At 40.2% G+C, this 17,848-nt stretch overlaps 1 protein-coding gene across 1 annotated transcript; it reads left to right on the top strand.

The window, feature by feature from the left end:
- The first annotated feature begins 13,659 nt into the window (after window positions 1–13,659).
- On the top strand, window positions 13,660–14,388 carry LOC133815394 (uncharacterized). The gene has a single exon (XM_062248241.1). The coding sequence runs from the start codon at window positions 13,660–13,662 to the stop codon at window positions 14,386–14,388; it is 729 nt and encodes a 242-aa protein (XP_062104225.1).
- The last annotated feature ends 3,460 nt before the right edge of the window (window positions 14,389–17,848 follow it).

The raw sequence follows: 17,848 nt of genomic DNA, 5'->3' as shown, positions 1-17,848 counted from the left end.
AAAACTCATTCTTATGACCAGTTGAAGATGAGCTAGCTTGCCCATTTCCTTTAGGATGGTTGGCTTTCTTCTTAGGATGCTTTTGGTCACTAGAGTTGTTGGAAGTGAACTTTCTCTTGTGAGGATTGTTTGGGTTCGTCGCCATGGAGATACTTCTTGCCCTACCTTTTCTCATGTCCTCCTCTTCCTTAGCAAGAATAGTAGACATCTCCCCAACAGTCCATTGCTCCTTCTGAGCATTGTAGCTTGATCTGATTGAATCAAACTAAGATGGAATGTTCTCCATCACCAACCACACCATGTAATCCTCACCAAGGTCCATATCCATGGCCTTAAGTTTATGATAGTGGCCCATGAGCTTGTCAATGTGAGCCCTAATGTCACCTGAACCATCGTAAACAGTGTGATGCAGCATGTTCAAGTGTTCATTCTTCTCATTCTTTGAGAATTTCTTATACTTTTCCTTAATGGCAGCAAGAAAATCCTTTGCATTTTCAGACTTGGGAATACTATCACGAATGGATTCGTCCATGTGATATCTCATAAGCATCAAGCAACAACGATTGGAGTGTTCCCAGTCCTCGTAAGATTTCTTATCCTTCTCAGTAGCATCATCATCAGGCTTAGATGGTGCATCAATTCTCAAGGCCAAGTCCACTTTCATGAAGGTCAAGTTCATCGTGATATTTTCAATCCACTGCTTGTGGTTGGTTGCATTCAGCGTCAAGACGGCAGGAGATCTAGGAATGCTTACAGCTAAATGAGAAACAAGAGCAATAACTATTAAATACATGTTATGATAAACCATGTCATTTGTGCTCTTTTCTCATCAATATATGATCGCAAAATAACAAATGATCATTATGTATGCTAGAGTTCTTAGACAAACATACAAAATAGAACTCATACACAGGTAAGAACAATCTATTAAACATTATAATCAAATACATTAATTTACTATCGAAAGGATAGATAAATTGTGATTCATAATGTTTAATAAATTTTCTTCACCATATTAAGCATCTTTACCAAGCAATTATTATCGATAGGATAATTAATTACTTATATAGATCTTAATGTAATTTTGGAGGAAAAAACACAAATTTAAATAAATAATTATTTAAATGTTCCTCTTTACTAAACAATTCACATGCTTATTCTTACGACAGGCAAGAAAATAAACAATAATTGTTGACAATATATAATAAGATTCATGCCACAAAAGATTAAATACAAACACAATTATGAATAGAATTCATGGATTAATCTTGTGCATAAACATATACAAAATAGGGTATTAAAAGTAGAGTGAAATGGTGAAAAATTAGGTCCAAAATGGACCATGCACGCGCCCCCACGCGCCCCTTTTCAATTTTTTTTTTTTTATAAAACAATCTCCGAAAACGACGTGTCGTTTTTCACCAAAACAGTCGACCCTCAAACGTCAAAACGACGTGTCATTTTCAAGAAACGACTTGTCGTTTTTTACATACAAAAACGCCATGACACGTCAAACGACGTGTCATTTTTGGCGCGGCAGGGGAGTTATTGTCCGTACGAACGACATGTCGTTTTTTGCCTGACAGAGACAAAACAACATGTCATTTTTATCGTCCCTGTCACCCAAATTTGACCCGTGGGTCTGCATCTCGGGTCTACGCGACCCGATTCGTGACCCGGTCGTATAGACCATCTCCGGCCACCAAATCCGACTCTTTTTGAGGGGTTTTGCTCCACATCTCATCCTCTATCAATTTTCGACCTCCATTTGGGTTAAAAAACTCTCAAAATCAACAATCATATATACATTTATCTATGAATTTTTTTTTGGAAAAAATGGGTATCCATGGCCGAAAATACTCAAGAAATTCCCCAAAATTTTTGTCAAAAAAATAGTCTGAACCCATTGATGATTAATATACTAATTTTCTTCAAAACCCAATTCAATTTTTTTTTTTAAAATTTGACAAAAAAATGAGGTATATGACAATAAGCTCTAAAATCAAAAGACCTGGCTCTTGATACCAATTGCTAAAGATAAAATAATATTATGAGCATAAATCCATAAATCAGATTCAAATCAACATAGCATGCTCATACAACAATCCAGGAACACTTTTTATTTAGAGCATTGAATTGAATATATAGAGATGAAACATACCTGACATTGAGTCTCCAATGTTCATCCTTGAATCTCTCACGATCTACACAAAACAATATTAGAAAAACAATACAAGAGAGATCTTATGGAGAGCAACCCTTACCAAATCATATGCCACTGTATGTTTCCCAACAACATATATGTTCAATATATATGTCTCATATGCCTTCTTACCCTAAGGGGTATATTGGGCCTATTGGGCTTATATTATCATATATGGTGGACTATGATTTAATGGGCGAACCTATAGTCTTTAGGGTGCTACCATGTGCCTCAATTGCAATTAGATTAATATTAACCATCTCATTATGGTCTTTAACTATTCATAGGCACTCTAGAAAATGATTGTGATAATGGAATTATGTTTGTAATTATATTAGTCCATATAAAATTCTAACACTTTTGCCCTGTATAGATAATCATAGAATCAACTTGGGGCCCTTTGCCCTAGCTATGTGACCATAGAGTCACCTGGGGCCCTTTGCCCTAACTCTGAATAACTAGCCATAGAGGGCCAAGCGCTTTGTTTTCCAAGCGACCATAGGGTCGGTCAATGTAATAGTACGTCCCTAATCGGGCCCTAGCCTTTCGACAAGTGCGCAGTGCGCTATTGACTCTCTTGATGTAACGCCCTACTACCTTAGAGCCGTTACTTAGTGAGTTTAAAAATAGAAATCGTGCTTTTGACTGACTCTAAGTGGTTTCTAAAACCAAAAGTGTGAATAAATCAGAATTTAAGGCTGTACTCTTTGAAAATATTTAGTTTCAGTGAAAACGTTAAGTATCAAACATCTGGGATCCCAAAATAAGGTTTACAAAATATTTACAACTCAAAAATAGATTTACACCAGGTTAACTATCAAAAGAATGGATTAATACAGCCATTTACAAAATGCCCCCAACCAAAGCAGTCGGGCAGGCCGAACATGTACGCGCCGCCCCCACACTCTCCATACTCATGGCCGGTTGACTGACTCCTTGCTTTTACCTGCCACACGGAGCACCCGTGAGCCGAAGCCCAGCAAGAAAACCCAAATAGTACATAACATATGCAAATAATATAGCTGGCATAATTCACAGATAAATAGGAAAACCATCAGATTAAACAAGCACGGCCATTCCGCCCCAGAGGCCTTACCAAAGCTTGGGGTCTCGGTCCTCACCATAGGATAACTCATGCATCCCTTGGGTCCCACCCTGGCTATAGCATCCCATGTGCTGAGCGTTACTTCCGGCCCCACTGCCGTACCCGGCCTACGCCGCTCTCGGCCTTAGCCGTTCATTCCATTATAATCACACATATAATACATTCAGAAATAACCATTCAAACATACAATAGTTCATCTAAGATTACACATTTGCACACAATACAATCTAGGGCCGTGCCCTGCAATCACACAGTGGGCCCATGCCCTATTCTCGGGTGTTCCAGGTTTCTTACCTTTAGATTCGGTAGCCTTGATCACCTGACTCCTTGAGCACGATCCTACCCGAGCCCTAGCGCTTACCTAAGCAAAATTCACAAGTCAAAGTCAACACCAACCTCAAGTCACAAACCTAGCCTCGGGACTAATCCGGAGCCCCCGGGAAGTCCTAGATCCCCAAAACAAAGTGGCGGAATCGAGCCCCGAACCCTAGGTCAAAATCCCTTCACAAAAGCCCAAAAATCCCCTCTGTGAACAGTGCAGCGCTACAGCGCTCAAAAGAGGGCGCTGTAGCGCTACAAGCAGAACCACCTCACCAGAACAGGGGCTAGCGCTACAGCGCCCCCTGACTAGCGCTGTAGCGCTAGTTGCAGCCAGACCAAACCCAAAATCGCATCTTGCGATTTTCTTCTCCCATTTCAACTCCAAACTTGCCCAAACCTTTTCCAAACCCAAAAACACACATAACCACACCTCACACTCATCCCTAGCATCCCATGAACTCAATCCCAAGCTCAAGCAACCCAAAACTCAAAATCTAACACAATGAACCCAAAAACCAGAAAATTCACTCAAACAACAAGGATAGGGTCTTAGAAATCATACCGTGGGTGGAATTTCGACCTTGAATTGAACCCTAGACCTCCTTGGCTTGCACCTTCACAACCTTGACCTGTTTTCCCCAAAAACCCCATCCATTTAGCTCAAAAACACAACCCAAACCAGTCAAGCCCTAAAACAGAAAATCCCCAAGAACTTACCTCAATTTCTGATGTGATCTTGCTAACCCCTTGCCAATCCTCAAGCCTAGCTTAGGATCCTTGATGCTCAGCCTACCCTAGCTCTCCACTGAGCTTGACTCCAAGAAAAATGAAGGAAATTGGTTGGGAGAGCCACAAACCGTTCTTTTGGAGCAAAACCCCTTCAGCTTTTCTCTCTTTTTCTTTTCTCTTCTTCTTTCTTTCTTTTCAGCCTATAACCCTTTTTCTACAAAATCCACTAAGTATAAAGCCTTTCTTTAATTTATCTCTTACAAGCCTAATGACCAAAATGCCCTCCCTTAATAATTCTAAACCTTTATGCCCATAAAGGGGCATTTTAGTCCTATTACCCAAATTCCCACTAATTCCTCAAGTGTTCCTAATAATTCCCGCTCGCTACCCAATACCTGATTAATCATCAAATATACATTCCTCATCATCAAGATTAACCTCAATATATTTCCAAATTCTCATTAAAACTCCCCAGGCTTAACCCAAGCCGGGTATAGATTCCTGCTTTGACTTTTCCGCTAACCCGCTCACTCTAGGATCGTCTCGAGTCATGGATCACCGATATCAACACAAAACATGCCCAAAATGGCCAGATTACTATTATGCTCTTTTTAAGACAATCAGGTCTACATGCATACTAATTCACATAGTCATGCATCACAAATAATCAAATAGTCATATAACGTGCATTAAATCATAATCATGCATTAAACTCATTAAAGTCACACACAGAATCCCATTATGCCCTCCAGGCACACTACTCAAGGCCCTTAAGCCTTAATAGTGAATTTGGGGTCGTTACACTTGACTAATAAGTCATGGCTCTAAAAGGTACCCAGATAACCTGCTATATGTGCATATACAAATACAGATACATATACAGATAAGCATACTTCAAATAATTCAAGTATGCATACATGATAATCATATATTTCAGCCAGTCAGATACAAACATAGTTATAACCATGTTTCTTAACGAGGTCGAGCCATAATTATGCTGACAATGTAAACAACCAGTAAACAATTATCCAGACACAAAGCATTAAAGCATGCTTAATCAATGAGCACAAACATAGCATCAATCACGTTCATTCTCAGGGCCCTAGCCCTATTCATAGTTATAATCAACAACTGAGCCATGCCCTAATCACATATACCATGTATTGGGTGCAGATTTCTTACCTGTGGTTCGAGCACAAGTTATATTTAAAAACAGCCCTTGAGCACGATCTTGTCCCGAGCCCTAGCAGTAACCAAGTCACAACCATAAATAATGTTTCAATGAGTTTAAATTCCAAAATCAAATCCCGGGACTAATCCCGCGCTCTTGGGACCTGCAATCCCACCAAACAAGGTGGTGAAATCGTCCCCCGAGCCTTCGGACCAAAACCCCAAAAAGTACAAAAATTCATGCCCTGAAAAACAGTACGGCGCTACAGCGCCACCTACCAGGCTCTATGGCGCCAAAGTCATAAACGCCAACCTGACAACCCGACTCGCGCTGCAGAGCCATCCACTGGACAGAGACCCAATGGTGCTGTAGCGCCAAAGACACAGAACCCAATTTCTGGGTTTTTTCCAGCGAACTTCCCCGAGCCAAAGCTCCAAAAATTGATCCCAAACCCACAACTGAACTCAAAAACTAGTTCTACACATCTTAGACATCAAAACCAAATAAAAAATTCCCAAAATCCTCATTGATTTTCCAAAACTAGCATCAAATTATAAACTCAATAAAAACTATAAAACAGAGGAACAAACTTAAGATTAAAGCTTAGAGAATCATTACCTCAAGAACTAAAGAGTTTCCTAGCAATCCCCCAAGCAATTCCCTAGCTTTAACTCCTTAAATCCAAGTTTTTCATCAAAATTTTAAGAGAGAGAGAGAGAGAGAACCGAGAAAGAGAGGGAGAAAGTGCCCTGTTTTGCTACTATGTGAGGTTTCCTTCAGCCAAGGGTAAGTGACTAAGTCACTATCTTATCACCAAAATGACCATTTTGCCCTTAAGCCCTTAATTGCCACTTAATGCCCTTAAGGATATTTTGGTCTTTTCCCACCACAATTCACCATTTATTTAAATAAGTCTCAACTATCTCCAAATAAAATTCTCATTACCCAAAAATTCTCGGTCATGCACTAAATTACCAAATTACCCCTAGGCTCGCCCTGAGCTCGGTATTTGACCCCGTTATGACCAAATCGCTACTTTGCTCGCTAGGATCGTCTCGTGCCGGATAATCCAACTATATCCAGATAATAATGTGGTCTCATCATATATCAAAAATATATAATCATATATTCAAATATACTCCTAACGAGTCAAAATTATGAAAATACATTTCTAATAAGAAACTGTCCACACGCATATTTAACACACTTAAACATGCAATATTAGTCATATAATAATATAACTCACATATTCATGCATATTATCACATAATAATACCATAAATCAATTATTGTCATTCTAACTCCCTAATCAAGGCACTAAGCCATATTAGGGAATTTGGGACGTTACAACTATCCCTTCCTTATCGAAATTTCGTCCTCGAAATTTTACCTGAACAGCTTGGGATACTGATTCTGCATATCTGACTCCAGCTCCCAGGTCGCTTTATCGACCTTGTTGTTCCTCCATAATACCTTAACCAAAGGTATAGTTTTGATTCTCGGGACCTTGTCCTTCTTGTCAAGTATCTCGACTGGTTGTTCCTCATAGGAGAGATTTGCCTTGAGCTCCAGATCCTCGTAACTCAACACATGAGTCAAATCTGACACATATTTCCGAAGGGCCAAAATATGAAATACATTGTGTACAGCCGACAGTGTTAGAGGTAAAGACAACCCATAGGCTATCTGGCCAATCCTTTCCAGGAACTCAAATGGTCCTACTTCTTCCCAAATCTCCTCACCCCTTTCCATGGTGAGACTCTAAGGAAGACATAGTCTCCCACTTGGAACTCCACGTTCCTACATTTAGGATCTGCATAACTTTTTTGTCTGCTTTGAGAAGCGAGCATCATAACTCTAATCTTCTCAATGGTCTCATTGGTCCTCTGAACAACCTCAGGACCCAAGTATCTCCTTTCTCCAGTCTCATCCCAATGAATGGGAGATCTACATTTCCTACCATACAACATCTCATAAGGAGCTACCCCAATGGTCGACTGATAGTTGTTATTGTATGAAAACTCTATCAAAGGAAAATACTTACTCCAGGACCCACCAAAGTCCAACACACATGCTCACAACATTTCCTCTAATATATGGATCGTCCTTTTAGATTGTTCATTTGTCTGAGGATGATAAGCAGTACTGAACTTCAACTGTGTATCCATGGCCCTCTACAAACTTCCCCGGAACTTGGAAGTAAATGTGGCATCCCAATCTGACACGATCGACCTCGGAGCTCCATGAAGGCGCACTATCTCTCTCACATAGAGATATGTATACGGGTCAACTGTATATGCCGTCCTCACTGGTAATAAGTGAGTTGATTTGGTGTATTGATCCACGATAACCCACATCGAATCATGTTGACCCACGATCTTGGGTAACCCCACCACGAAATCCATCGTGATGTCCTCCCATTTCTACTCTGAGATGTCCAGAGGCTGTAATAGCCCTACTGGCCGCTGATGCTCAGCCTTGAACTGTTGACATGTCAAGCACTTAGCCACATATTCTGTCACTTCCTTCTTCATCCCAGGCCACCAATACATCGATCTCACATCCTGATACATCTTCGTGGTGCCTGGATGCAAAGAGTAAGGAATAGTATGAGATTCATCCAGAATCTCCCATTTGATAACAGCGTCCATAGAAACACAGATCCGACCCTTATATCTCAACATGCCCATATTTGACACTGTATAGTCCCTAGACACTCCGACTAGGACTTCCTCTCTAATCTTTGTCAGTTGTGGATCACCCAACTGACCTTCCTTTATTCTTTCTAACAACGTAGACCGTAGCGTGATGTTGGCCAATTGGCCCACCAACAACTTTATACCACCTCTGGTCATATCCTCTGCTAACTCTCTGGATATCTGTCTTGCATTGTATATTTGTTTTGGACCCTTCCGTCTTAAGCCATCTGCCACCACGTTGGCCTTCCCTGGGTGGTACAGGATTTCACAATCATAATCCTTCACCAACTCCAGCCAACGCCTCTAACTCATATTTAGGTCTTTCTGTGTAAAAAAATACTTCAGGCTTTTATGGTCATTATAAATCCCACACTTCTCCCCATAAAGGTAATGCCTCCATACCTTTAACGCAAAGACCATTACTGCCAACTCTAGATCATGAGTGAGGTATCTCTATTCATACTTTTTCGACTAACGTGATGCATAGGCAATCACCTTCCCCAACTGCATAAGAACACAACCCAAACCCTAATGTGAGGCATCACATCACAGTATATCACAAACGTCTCCTGATCTATCGAGAGACTCAAAAATAGAGCTGTGATCAATCTCCGCTTCAGTTCCTGGAAGTTGTTCTCACACTTATCTGACCACACGAACTTATGATTCTTGCGTGTCAGTTCAGTCAATGAAGTAGCAATCCTTGAGAACCCTTCACAAAATTCCTATAATAACTTGCCAATCCAAGGAAGCTCCTAATCTCAGAGGCATTCCTTGGCCTTGGCCAATCACAGACCACCTCAATCTTGGCTGGGTCCACCTTGATCCCATCCCTGCTAACAATATGACCAAGGAAAGTTACCTGAGGTAACTAGTACTCACATTTCTTGAACTTAGCAAACAACCTATGTTCCATCAGTCTCTGCAGAACCAACCTCAAATGTTGCTCATGTTCTGACTCTGACTGAGAATAAGCCAGAATATCATCAATAAAGACGATCACAAACCGGTCTAGGTAATCTTTGAACACCCTGTTCATCAGATCCATAAAAACATCTAGGGCATTAGTCAACCCAAAGGACATGACTAAGAACTCATAATGCCCATATCTGGTACGAAAAGCAGTCTTCGGTATATCTCCCTCCTTAATCCTCAACTGGTGATAACCAGATCACAGATCTATCTTTGAGAATATAATTGTACCCTGCAACTGATCAAACATATCATCTATCATTGGCAGAGGATACTTGTTCTTGATTGTTAACTTGTTCAGTTCCCTGTAGTCAATACACATTCTCATAGAACCATATTTCTTCTTTACAAACAGGACTGGTGCACCCCATGATGAGAAAATGGGTCTAATAAAACCCAAGTCTAACAGTTTCTGTAGCTGTACCTTTAATTCTTTTAACTCTGCTAGGGCCATCATGTATGGCGCCCTAGACACTGTCCCCGTCCCTGGGGCCAGTTCAATCACAAATACAATCTCTCTGTGTGGCGGAAGCCCTGGTAAATCCTCTGGAAACACATCCAGAAACTCACAGACTAATCTGGCCTCCTCTGGTCCCACAGGCACGACTTGAGTGGTATCTACAACCACCTTGCAATATATCTCTAGCCCTTAATACAGATATCATAGGTACACGGGGTCCATGCACAATGCCAAAAAATGCAAAAGGATCCTCACCTTCAAGCTCAAAGGTTACCATCTTCCTTCTGCAATCTATGGTTGCCCCATACTTCACTAACCAGTCCATACCCAGAATCATGTCAAAGTCGGTCATAACCAACTCTATCAAATCAATTGACAACTCTCTGCCCTCCACTGTCACTGGCAATGATCTAACCCATCTTCTGGATACTGCTAACTCCCCAGTGGGCAATAAGGTCTCGAACCCCACAGCATAATAATCGCATGGTCTACACAATCTATCAATAATTCTACTAGAAACAAAAAAAATGTGTAGCACCAGAATCAATCAAAACATGTATATCTAGCATGCCCAGCAGTAATAACTTACTCAGGCTTGCATACAAATACAAGTAAATTGTTATAGAATCATTCGTGGGCACGCAGCCCTAATCAGATGACCATAGAGTCAACCTGGGGCCTTTTGCCCTGTATAGATCATCATAGAATTAACCTAGGGTCCTTTGCCCTAGCTATGTGACCATAGAGTCACCTGAGGCCCTTTGCCCTAGCTCTGAATAACTAGCCATAGAGCTAGCCAAGCGCTTTGTTTTCCAAGCGACCATAGGGTCAGTCAACGTAAAAGTACGTCCCTAATCGGGCCCTAGCCTTTCGACCAGTGCGCAGTGCGCTATTGGCTCTCTTGACTAATAAGTCATGGCTCTAAAAGGTACCAAGATAACATGTTATATGTGCATATACAAATACAGATACACATACAGATAAGCATACTTCAGATAATTCAAGTATGCATACATGATAATCATATATTTCAGCAATCAGGTACAAACATAGTTATCATCATGTTCCTTAACGGGGCCGAGCCCTAATTATGCTGACAATGTAAACAATCAGTAAAAAATTATCCAAACACAGAGCATTGAAGCATGCTTAATCAATGAGCACAAACATAGCCTCAATCACGTTCATTCTCAAGGGCCCGAGCCCTTTTCATAGTTATAATCAACAATCGGGCCACACCCTAATCACATATACCACGTATTGGGTGCAACTTTCTTACCTGTTGTCCGAGCACAAGTTATATATAAAAACAACCTTTGAGCACGATCTTGTCCCGAGTCCTAGCGGTAATCTAGTCATAACCATAAACCATGTTTCAACGAGTTTAAATTCCAAAATCAAATCCTGAGACCAATCTTGCACTCTCGGGACCTCCAATCCCACCAAACAGGGTTGTGGAATCGTCCCCCAAGCCCTCGAGCCAAAACTCCAAAAAGTACAAAAATTCATGCCGTGAAAAATAGTAAGGTGCTACGGCGCTATGGCGCCATAGTCATAAATGCCAACCTGACAACCCGACCTGCGTTGCAGCGCCATCCACTGGGCACTATAGCGCCAAAGACAGACACCCAATGGCATTGTAGCACCACATACTCGGCGTTGTAGCGCCAAAGACAGAGAATCCAATTTTTGGGTTTTTTCCAGCGAACTTCCCCGAGCCTAAGCTCCAACAATTGATCCCAAACCTCAACCAAACCCACAACTGAACCCAAAAACTAGTTCTACACGTCTTAGACATCGAAACCAAATCAAACATTCCTAAAAACCTCATTGATTTCCCAAAACTAGCATCAAATAATAAACTCAATAAAAACTGTAAAACAGAGGAAAAAACTCAAGATTGAAGCTTAGAGAATCATTACCTTAAGAACTAAAGAGCTTCCTAGCAATCCCCCAAGCAATTCCCTAGCTTTAACTCCTTAAATCTAAGTTTTTCATCAAAATTTCAAGAGATAGAAACAGAGAGAGAAAATCGAGAAAGAGAGGGAGAAAGTGTCATGTTTTGCTACTATGTGAGGTTTCCTTCAGCGAAGGGTAAGTGACTAAGTCACTATCCTATCACCAAAATGACCATTTTGCCCTTAAGCCCCTAATTGCCACTTAATGCCCTTAAGGATATTTTGGTCTTTTCCCACCACAATTCACCATTTCTTTAAATAAGTCTCAACTATCTCCAAATAAAATTCTCATTACCCAAAAATTCTCGGTCATGCGCTAAATTACCAAATTACCCCTAGGCTCACCCCGAGCCCGGTATTTGACCCCGTTATGACCAAACCACTACCTTGCTCACTAGGATCGTCTCGTGCCGAATAATCCAAATATATCCACATAATAATGTGGTCTCATCATATATCAAAAATATATTATCATATATTCAAATATACTCCTAACGAGTTAAAATTACGAAAATACCCTTCTAATAAGAAACGGTCCACACGCATATTTAACACACTTAAACATGCAATATTAGTCATATAATAATATAACTCACATATTCATGCATATTATCACATAATAATACCATAAACCAATTATTGTCATCTTGACTCCCTAATCAAGGCACTAAGTCATATTAGGGAATTTGAGACATTACAGTTATTGTGAAAAGTGACCACAAAAAGAAGGCTATTTTATAGTCGTTTTGCACAAAAACTTTTTTTTTTTTGGTAAAATGATCTTCCAAACATCCCTCAGACACTTTGTAAAGAATACAAGACATCCGGGCGAAAATTCTCAATACCATGTCCATATTCTAGATAGATACCAATTTGCAAAATATTACTAATAGAACACCATTTTGTAAACAAACTTTGAAAAAAAAAACATTTCGAGTCCCACAACATATATTAGAACTTTAATTAATTAGTTAAAAAAGAAAAATCAAATCAATTAATAGATAAAATACATGTTATTAAGTAGTAAACAAACTCAACTAATCAATCTACAAACATATATATTGGGCACTTCGGACGGAAGTGCTTTTTGTTCTCACGGATACGGGCAAACTCTGAGTCCTTGATGGATATTAGAAAATTTAATGACAGTAGTTTGATTGAAAGTAAATGTACATATTATAAACCATGCCATACGAGATTAACTTTTTTTATTGGTTTTTGTTTTTAATCTTTTATTTTGATGTTTTGTGACATCATTTGCTTTACAACTTTTTGTTTTATTTCTATGGGTTGAGACCGGTTTTGGGGCTATCTATTTTCATTTGTTATGTTTTTCATCTTGGTTGGAGCAGTTATATTTCAGCTTGTCGAGTCGGTGAAAGCAAGAGAAATTGTGGGTGGTTACCTATCGACAATGGTCCATAAATGTTAATTTACAAATTTTCATATAACTACATTGAATTCTTTTGAGGATGATAACATTGCTACCAGGCAGGCACTATTGTCTAATAACACGATACCAAAGACCACAAGCATTGGCCATTAAAGAACCTTGTACAAAGTAAATGTAAAATGAAACCAAAACTTCAACATAACGATGGATGGAGTAGCCGTTGGGGATTTATGCTTACACTTTCTAATCCAACAATGAAATAATGAGAATTAATTCAATATTTCAAACACTAATCAAGAACCTGTTAATAATATAAGTTTTATTAATATGTAAGGGTAGTTTAGTCTTTTAGCCTCTTATTATTTTTGCTATATATTTTGTTGCTCTTGTACTCTTATTTTCATCTCTTTTGATATAATGAAAACCTAGCCTCCCTTTTGAATCTCTCTCAATTCTTCTTTTGTCTATTTTGCAAAATTATCATGGTATCAAAACAATATTCTTGAGTATCCTCGATTTGGTTGCGCTAGGATTACAAATTTTTTTTTTAGAAATTTGGCTCTGTCTTTGGATTTGATTTTGAGGTTTTCGCACCAATCTTAGGGATTTCGCACTTTGTTCTGTCTATTTGGATTTCGATTGTTCGTCATGGCTAGCACAAAAGATGATTCGCTTCAGTCCATTAATGTGCAATTGAATGGGCAGAATTATTCGTATTGGCATTGTGCTATGAAAAATTTTCTGAAAGGTAAACGTATGTGGGGTTATGTTTCTGGAACTTCCACGAAACCGAAGGACGATAAGGATGAGAGCTTTGCAGAACAGTTGGATCTTTGGGATGCCAACAATTCGAAAATCATCACTTGGATCAACAACTCGGTTCAACAATCAATCAGTATCCAATTGGCGAAATATGAGATGGTGAAGGAAGTTTGGGAGCACTTGGAAAGGTTGTATACACAGTCTAATTTCGCAAAGCAGTATCAGTTGGAGATTGACATTCGGGCCCTTCAACAGAATAGCATGACCATTCAGGAATTTTATTCTGCTATGTCTAATCTATGGGATCAGCTTGCTTTGACTGAATCAGCGGAGTTACGGGCATTTGCCCCTTACATTGCTCAGAGAGACACACAACGTCTGGTTCAATTTTTGATGGCTCTTCGAGATGAGTTTGAAGGTCTTCGTGGAACAATCTTACATCGCAGTCCTCTTCCGTCGGTTGATTCGGTGGTTAATGAGTTGTTAGCAGAAGAGATTCGCTTGAAGTCTCGTGTTGATAAAGGGGGGGGAGGGGATTCTTCCTTCTCCGAATCCCTCTGTCTTTGCAGTTGCTCATCGGCCAGCCTCCAACAATCAACACAAGACTCAAACTAAGGTTGGCTACGACGAATGCAGTTTTTGCAAGCAAAAGGGAGACTGGAAGGCTCAATGTCCCAAACTGTTGCACAGGGCGCAATCACAGAATCAGTCTCCTCACTGGAAATCTGGCAACCAACCTCATCGACCTCTTCATTCTATGTCTTCGAACATGGCAGCTATTGTTCCACCTGCAGATTCTGGAAGCACTCCTAGTACCTCGATTGATTCACTCACAGAGCAGTTTCAGAAGTTCATTGCCTCGCAGCCACACGCCATGTCAGCCTCCTCACACATAGGTTTACCTTCTAGTAGTACACCAGGTATATCTTCCTCTATATGGGTCCTTGATTCTGGAGCTTCACATCATATGTCACCTAATTCTAATTCCTTCATGTCCATTAAATCAGCACTCTCTGTATCTGTCATGACCGCTGATGGCACTCCCATGCCATTAGCGGGGATTGGCTCGATTTGCACTCCAAAAATGGCATTCTCTGATGTATATCATATTCCAAATCTTACTTTGAATCTTGTCTCTGTTGGTCAATTATGTGACTCTGGTTTCTCAGTTGTTTTCTCTAATTTTTGTTGTTATGTGCAGGATCCTCATTCCAAGAAGCTGATTGGGACAGGCCGTAGGCAGGGGAGGCTTTACATTTTAGATGAGTTGAGAGTTCCTGATGTTGCAGCTTCTAATGTCGATTTGTCTTCATTTCATTTAAGTTCGTCTTCGTCTAGTTTTTATTTATGGCATTCTCGTCTTGGACATGTATCTGGTTCACGTTTAAAGTACTTAGCTTCCACAGGAGCATTAGGAAAGTTACAAACCCATGATATTTCAGATTGTTGTGGTTGCAAATTGGCAAAATTTTCTGCTTTACCTTTTTATAAGAGTGTTTCTGTTTCTCTTGCACCTTTTGATTTGATTCACTCTGATGTGTGGGGGCCATCACCCGTTCTAACAAAAGGTGGATCACGTTACTATGTCTCTTTTATTGATGATTATACTCATTTTTGTTGGGTCTATCTTATGAAACATCGTTCTGATTTCCTCGCGATTTATCATATGTTTCGTGCTTTTGTTAAAACTCAACATAATGTTGTTATCAAATGTTTTCGATGTGATCTGGGTGGTGAATATACCTCCAATCGTTTCTCTGAATTGCTTGCTTTAGATGGTACCTTACATCAAACCTCTTGTACCGATACACCAGAGCAAAATGGGGTTGCCGAAAGAAAACACAGACACATTGTTGAAACTACTCATTCTCTCTTATCGTCTGCTTATGTTCCTAGTGAGTTCTGGGGGGAAGCCATTCTGACTGCAGTTCATTCAATCAATAGAATTCCGTCATCTGTCACTTCAGGTCTGTCTCCCTTTGAAAAACTTTATGGTCACGCTCCTGATTATTCTTCATTGAGAGTCTTTGGTTCCACATGTTTTGTTCTCCGTCCTCATGTTGAACGTAGTAAGCTTACTTCTCGTTCCGCTCTTTGTGTATTTCTTGGTTATGGTGAAGGTCAAAAAGGATATCGATGTTATGATCCTGTTAGTCAAAAACTCTATGTTTCTCGTCATGTTGTGTTTCTTGAGCATATACCTTTCTACTCTATTCAATCGAACACCCCCAATCTACACAAATATGATCTCACTTGTATTGATCCATTTGATTCTTGTACTGTTGATACTCTTAACTCTACAGATGTCGGTTCTCAGCCTGTCGAAGTCCCTTCTATCCCTACTACTGCCCAAGATGCTTCTGAGATTGTGGATCCTGCTCCTCCTCCTCGCTACCCTCAAAGAATTCGTACGTCCACATAGTTACCTAATTTTGTCTACTCCACTTATTCTGATTCTTTCTCTTCTTTTTTGACTTCTATTCACCAACTCTCTGAGCCCTCTTCCTATAAAGAGGCTATTCTTGACCCTCTTTGGCAGCAGGCAATGGCTGAAGAACTCTCTGCGTTGTACAAGATAGGTACTTGGGATATTGTTCCTCTTCCTGTGGGGAAGCGTGATATTGGTTCCCATTGGGTTTACAAGATCAAGACTAAGTCTGATGGGTCAGTAGAGCGGTACAAAGCTCGTTTGGTTGCTAAAGGCTTTACTCAGGAGTATGGGTTGGATTATGAGGAAACTTTTGCTTCAGTTTCCAAACATACCACTATTCGTACTCTCATTGTTGTTGCGTCTGCTCGACAGTGGTCCATTTCTCAAATGGACGTTAAAAACGCCTTCTTGAACGGGACTCTTCAAGAAGAAGTTTACATGGTTCCTCCACCAAGTGTTCCTCATAATTCAGGAGAAGTTTGCAGATTGAAGAAGGCTCTTTATGGGCTTAAACAAGCTCCCCGATCCTGGTTTGAAAAATTCTCCATCGTGATTACTTCTCTCGGCTTCCACCCCAGTGCACATGATTCAGCTCTCTTTATTAGGTGTACGTCTTCTGGCCGCACTTTACTCTCTTTATATTTTGATGATATGATTATCACCAGTGATGATGCGAATGAGATAACGGAGTTGAAAACGCACTTGACTCGTGAATTTGAGATGAAAGATTTGGGTTCCCTACCGTACTTTTTAGGGATAGAAGTAGCTTACTCTCCTCGTGGCTATCTTCTTTCTCAATCTAAGTACATTGCTGATATTCTCGATCAGGCTCGTCTCTCTGATGCTCGCACTGTTGATACCCCTCTTGAGCTTAATGTCAGGTATTCTTCATCTGATGGTGTTGCCTTGTCAGATCCCTCTCTATATCGCACTCTGGTTGGTAGCTTAGTGTACCTTACTATCACCAGGCCAGACATCGCTTATGCAGTTCACATTGTCAGTCAATTTGTTGCATCTCCCACTACCGTTCATTAGGCAGCTGTTCTTCGTATTCTTCGATATCTTCGGGGAACTCAATTTCAGAGTCTGCTTTTTCCATCTACGTCTACTTTAGAGTTACGTGCCTACTCAGATGCAGATTGGGGTGGTGATTGTACTGATCGCAAATCTACCACTGGTTTTTGTATATTTTTGGGAGATTCTCTTATTTCTTGGAAGAGTAAAAAACAGACTGTTGTCTCTCGATCGTCTATAAAAGCAGAATATCGTGTCATGGTCTCCACTACCGCTGAAATTGTTTGGTTGCGTTGTTTACTTGCTGATATGGGTGTTATTCTCTCAGATCCCACTCCGATGCATTGTGACAATGTTAGTGCTATTCAGATTACTCGCAACTCTGTTTTTCATGAGCGCACGAAACACATTGAGATAGATTGTCATCTTACTCGTCACCACTATCAGAATGGGACCATCACTTTACCATTTGTCACTTCCGCTATGCAGATTGCCGACTTGTTTACGAAGGCTCATACTATTTCTCGATTTCATTTCTTAGTTAGCAAACTCTCGATGCTTCCTACAAATGCATCATGAGTTTGAGGGGGGATGTTAATAATATAAGTTTTATTAATATGTAAGGGTAGT

This window comes from Humulus lupulus, chromosome 2, assembly GCF_963169125.1.
Source record: "Humulus lupulus chromosome 2, drHumLupu1.1, whole genome shotgun sequence".
NCBI lineage: Eukaryota > Viridiplantae > Streptophyta > Magnoliopsida > Rosales > Cannabaceae > Humulus > Humulus lupulus.
This window is presented reverse-complemented; position numbering and strand designations above follow the sequence as displayed.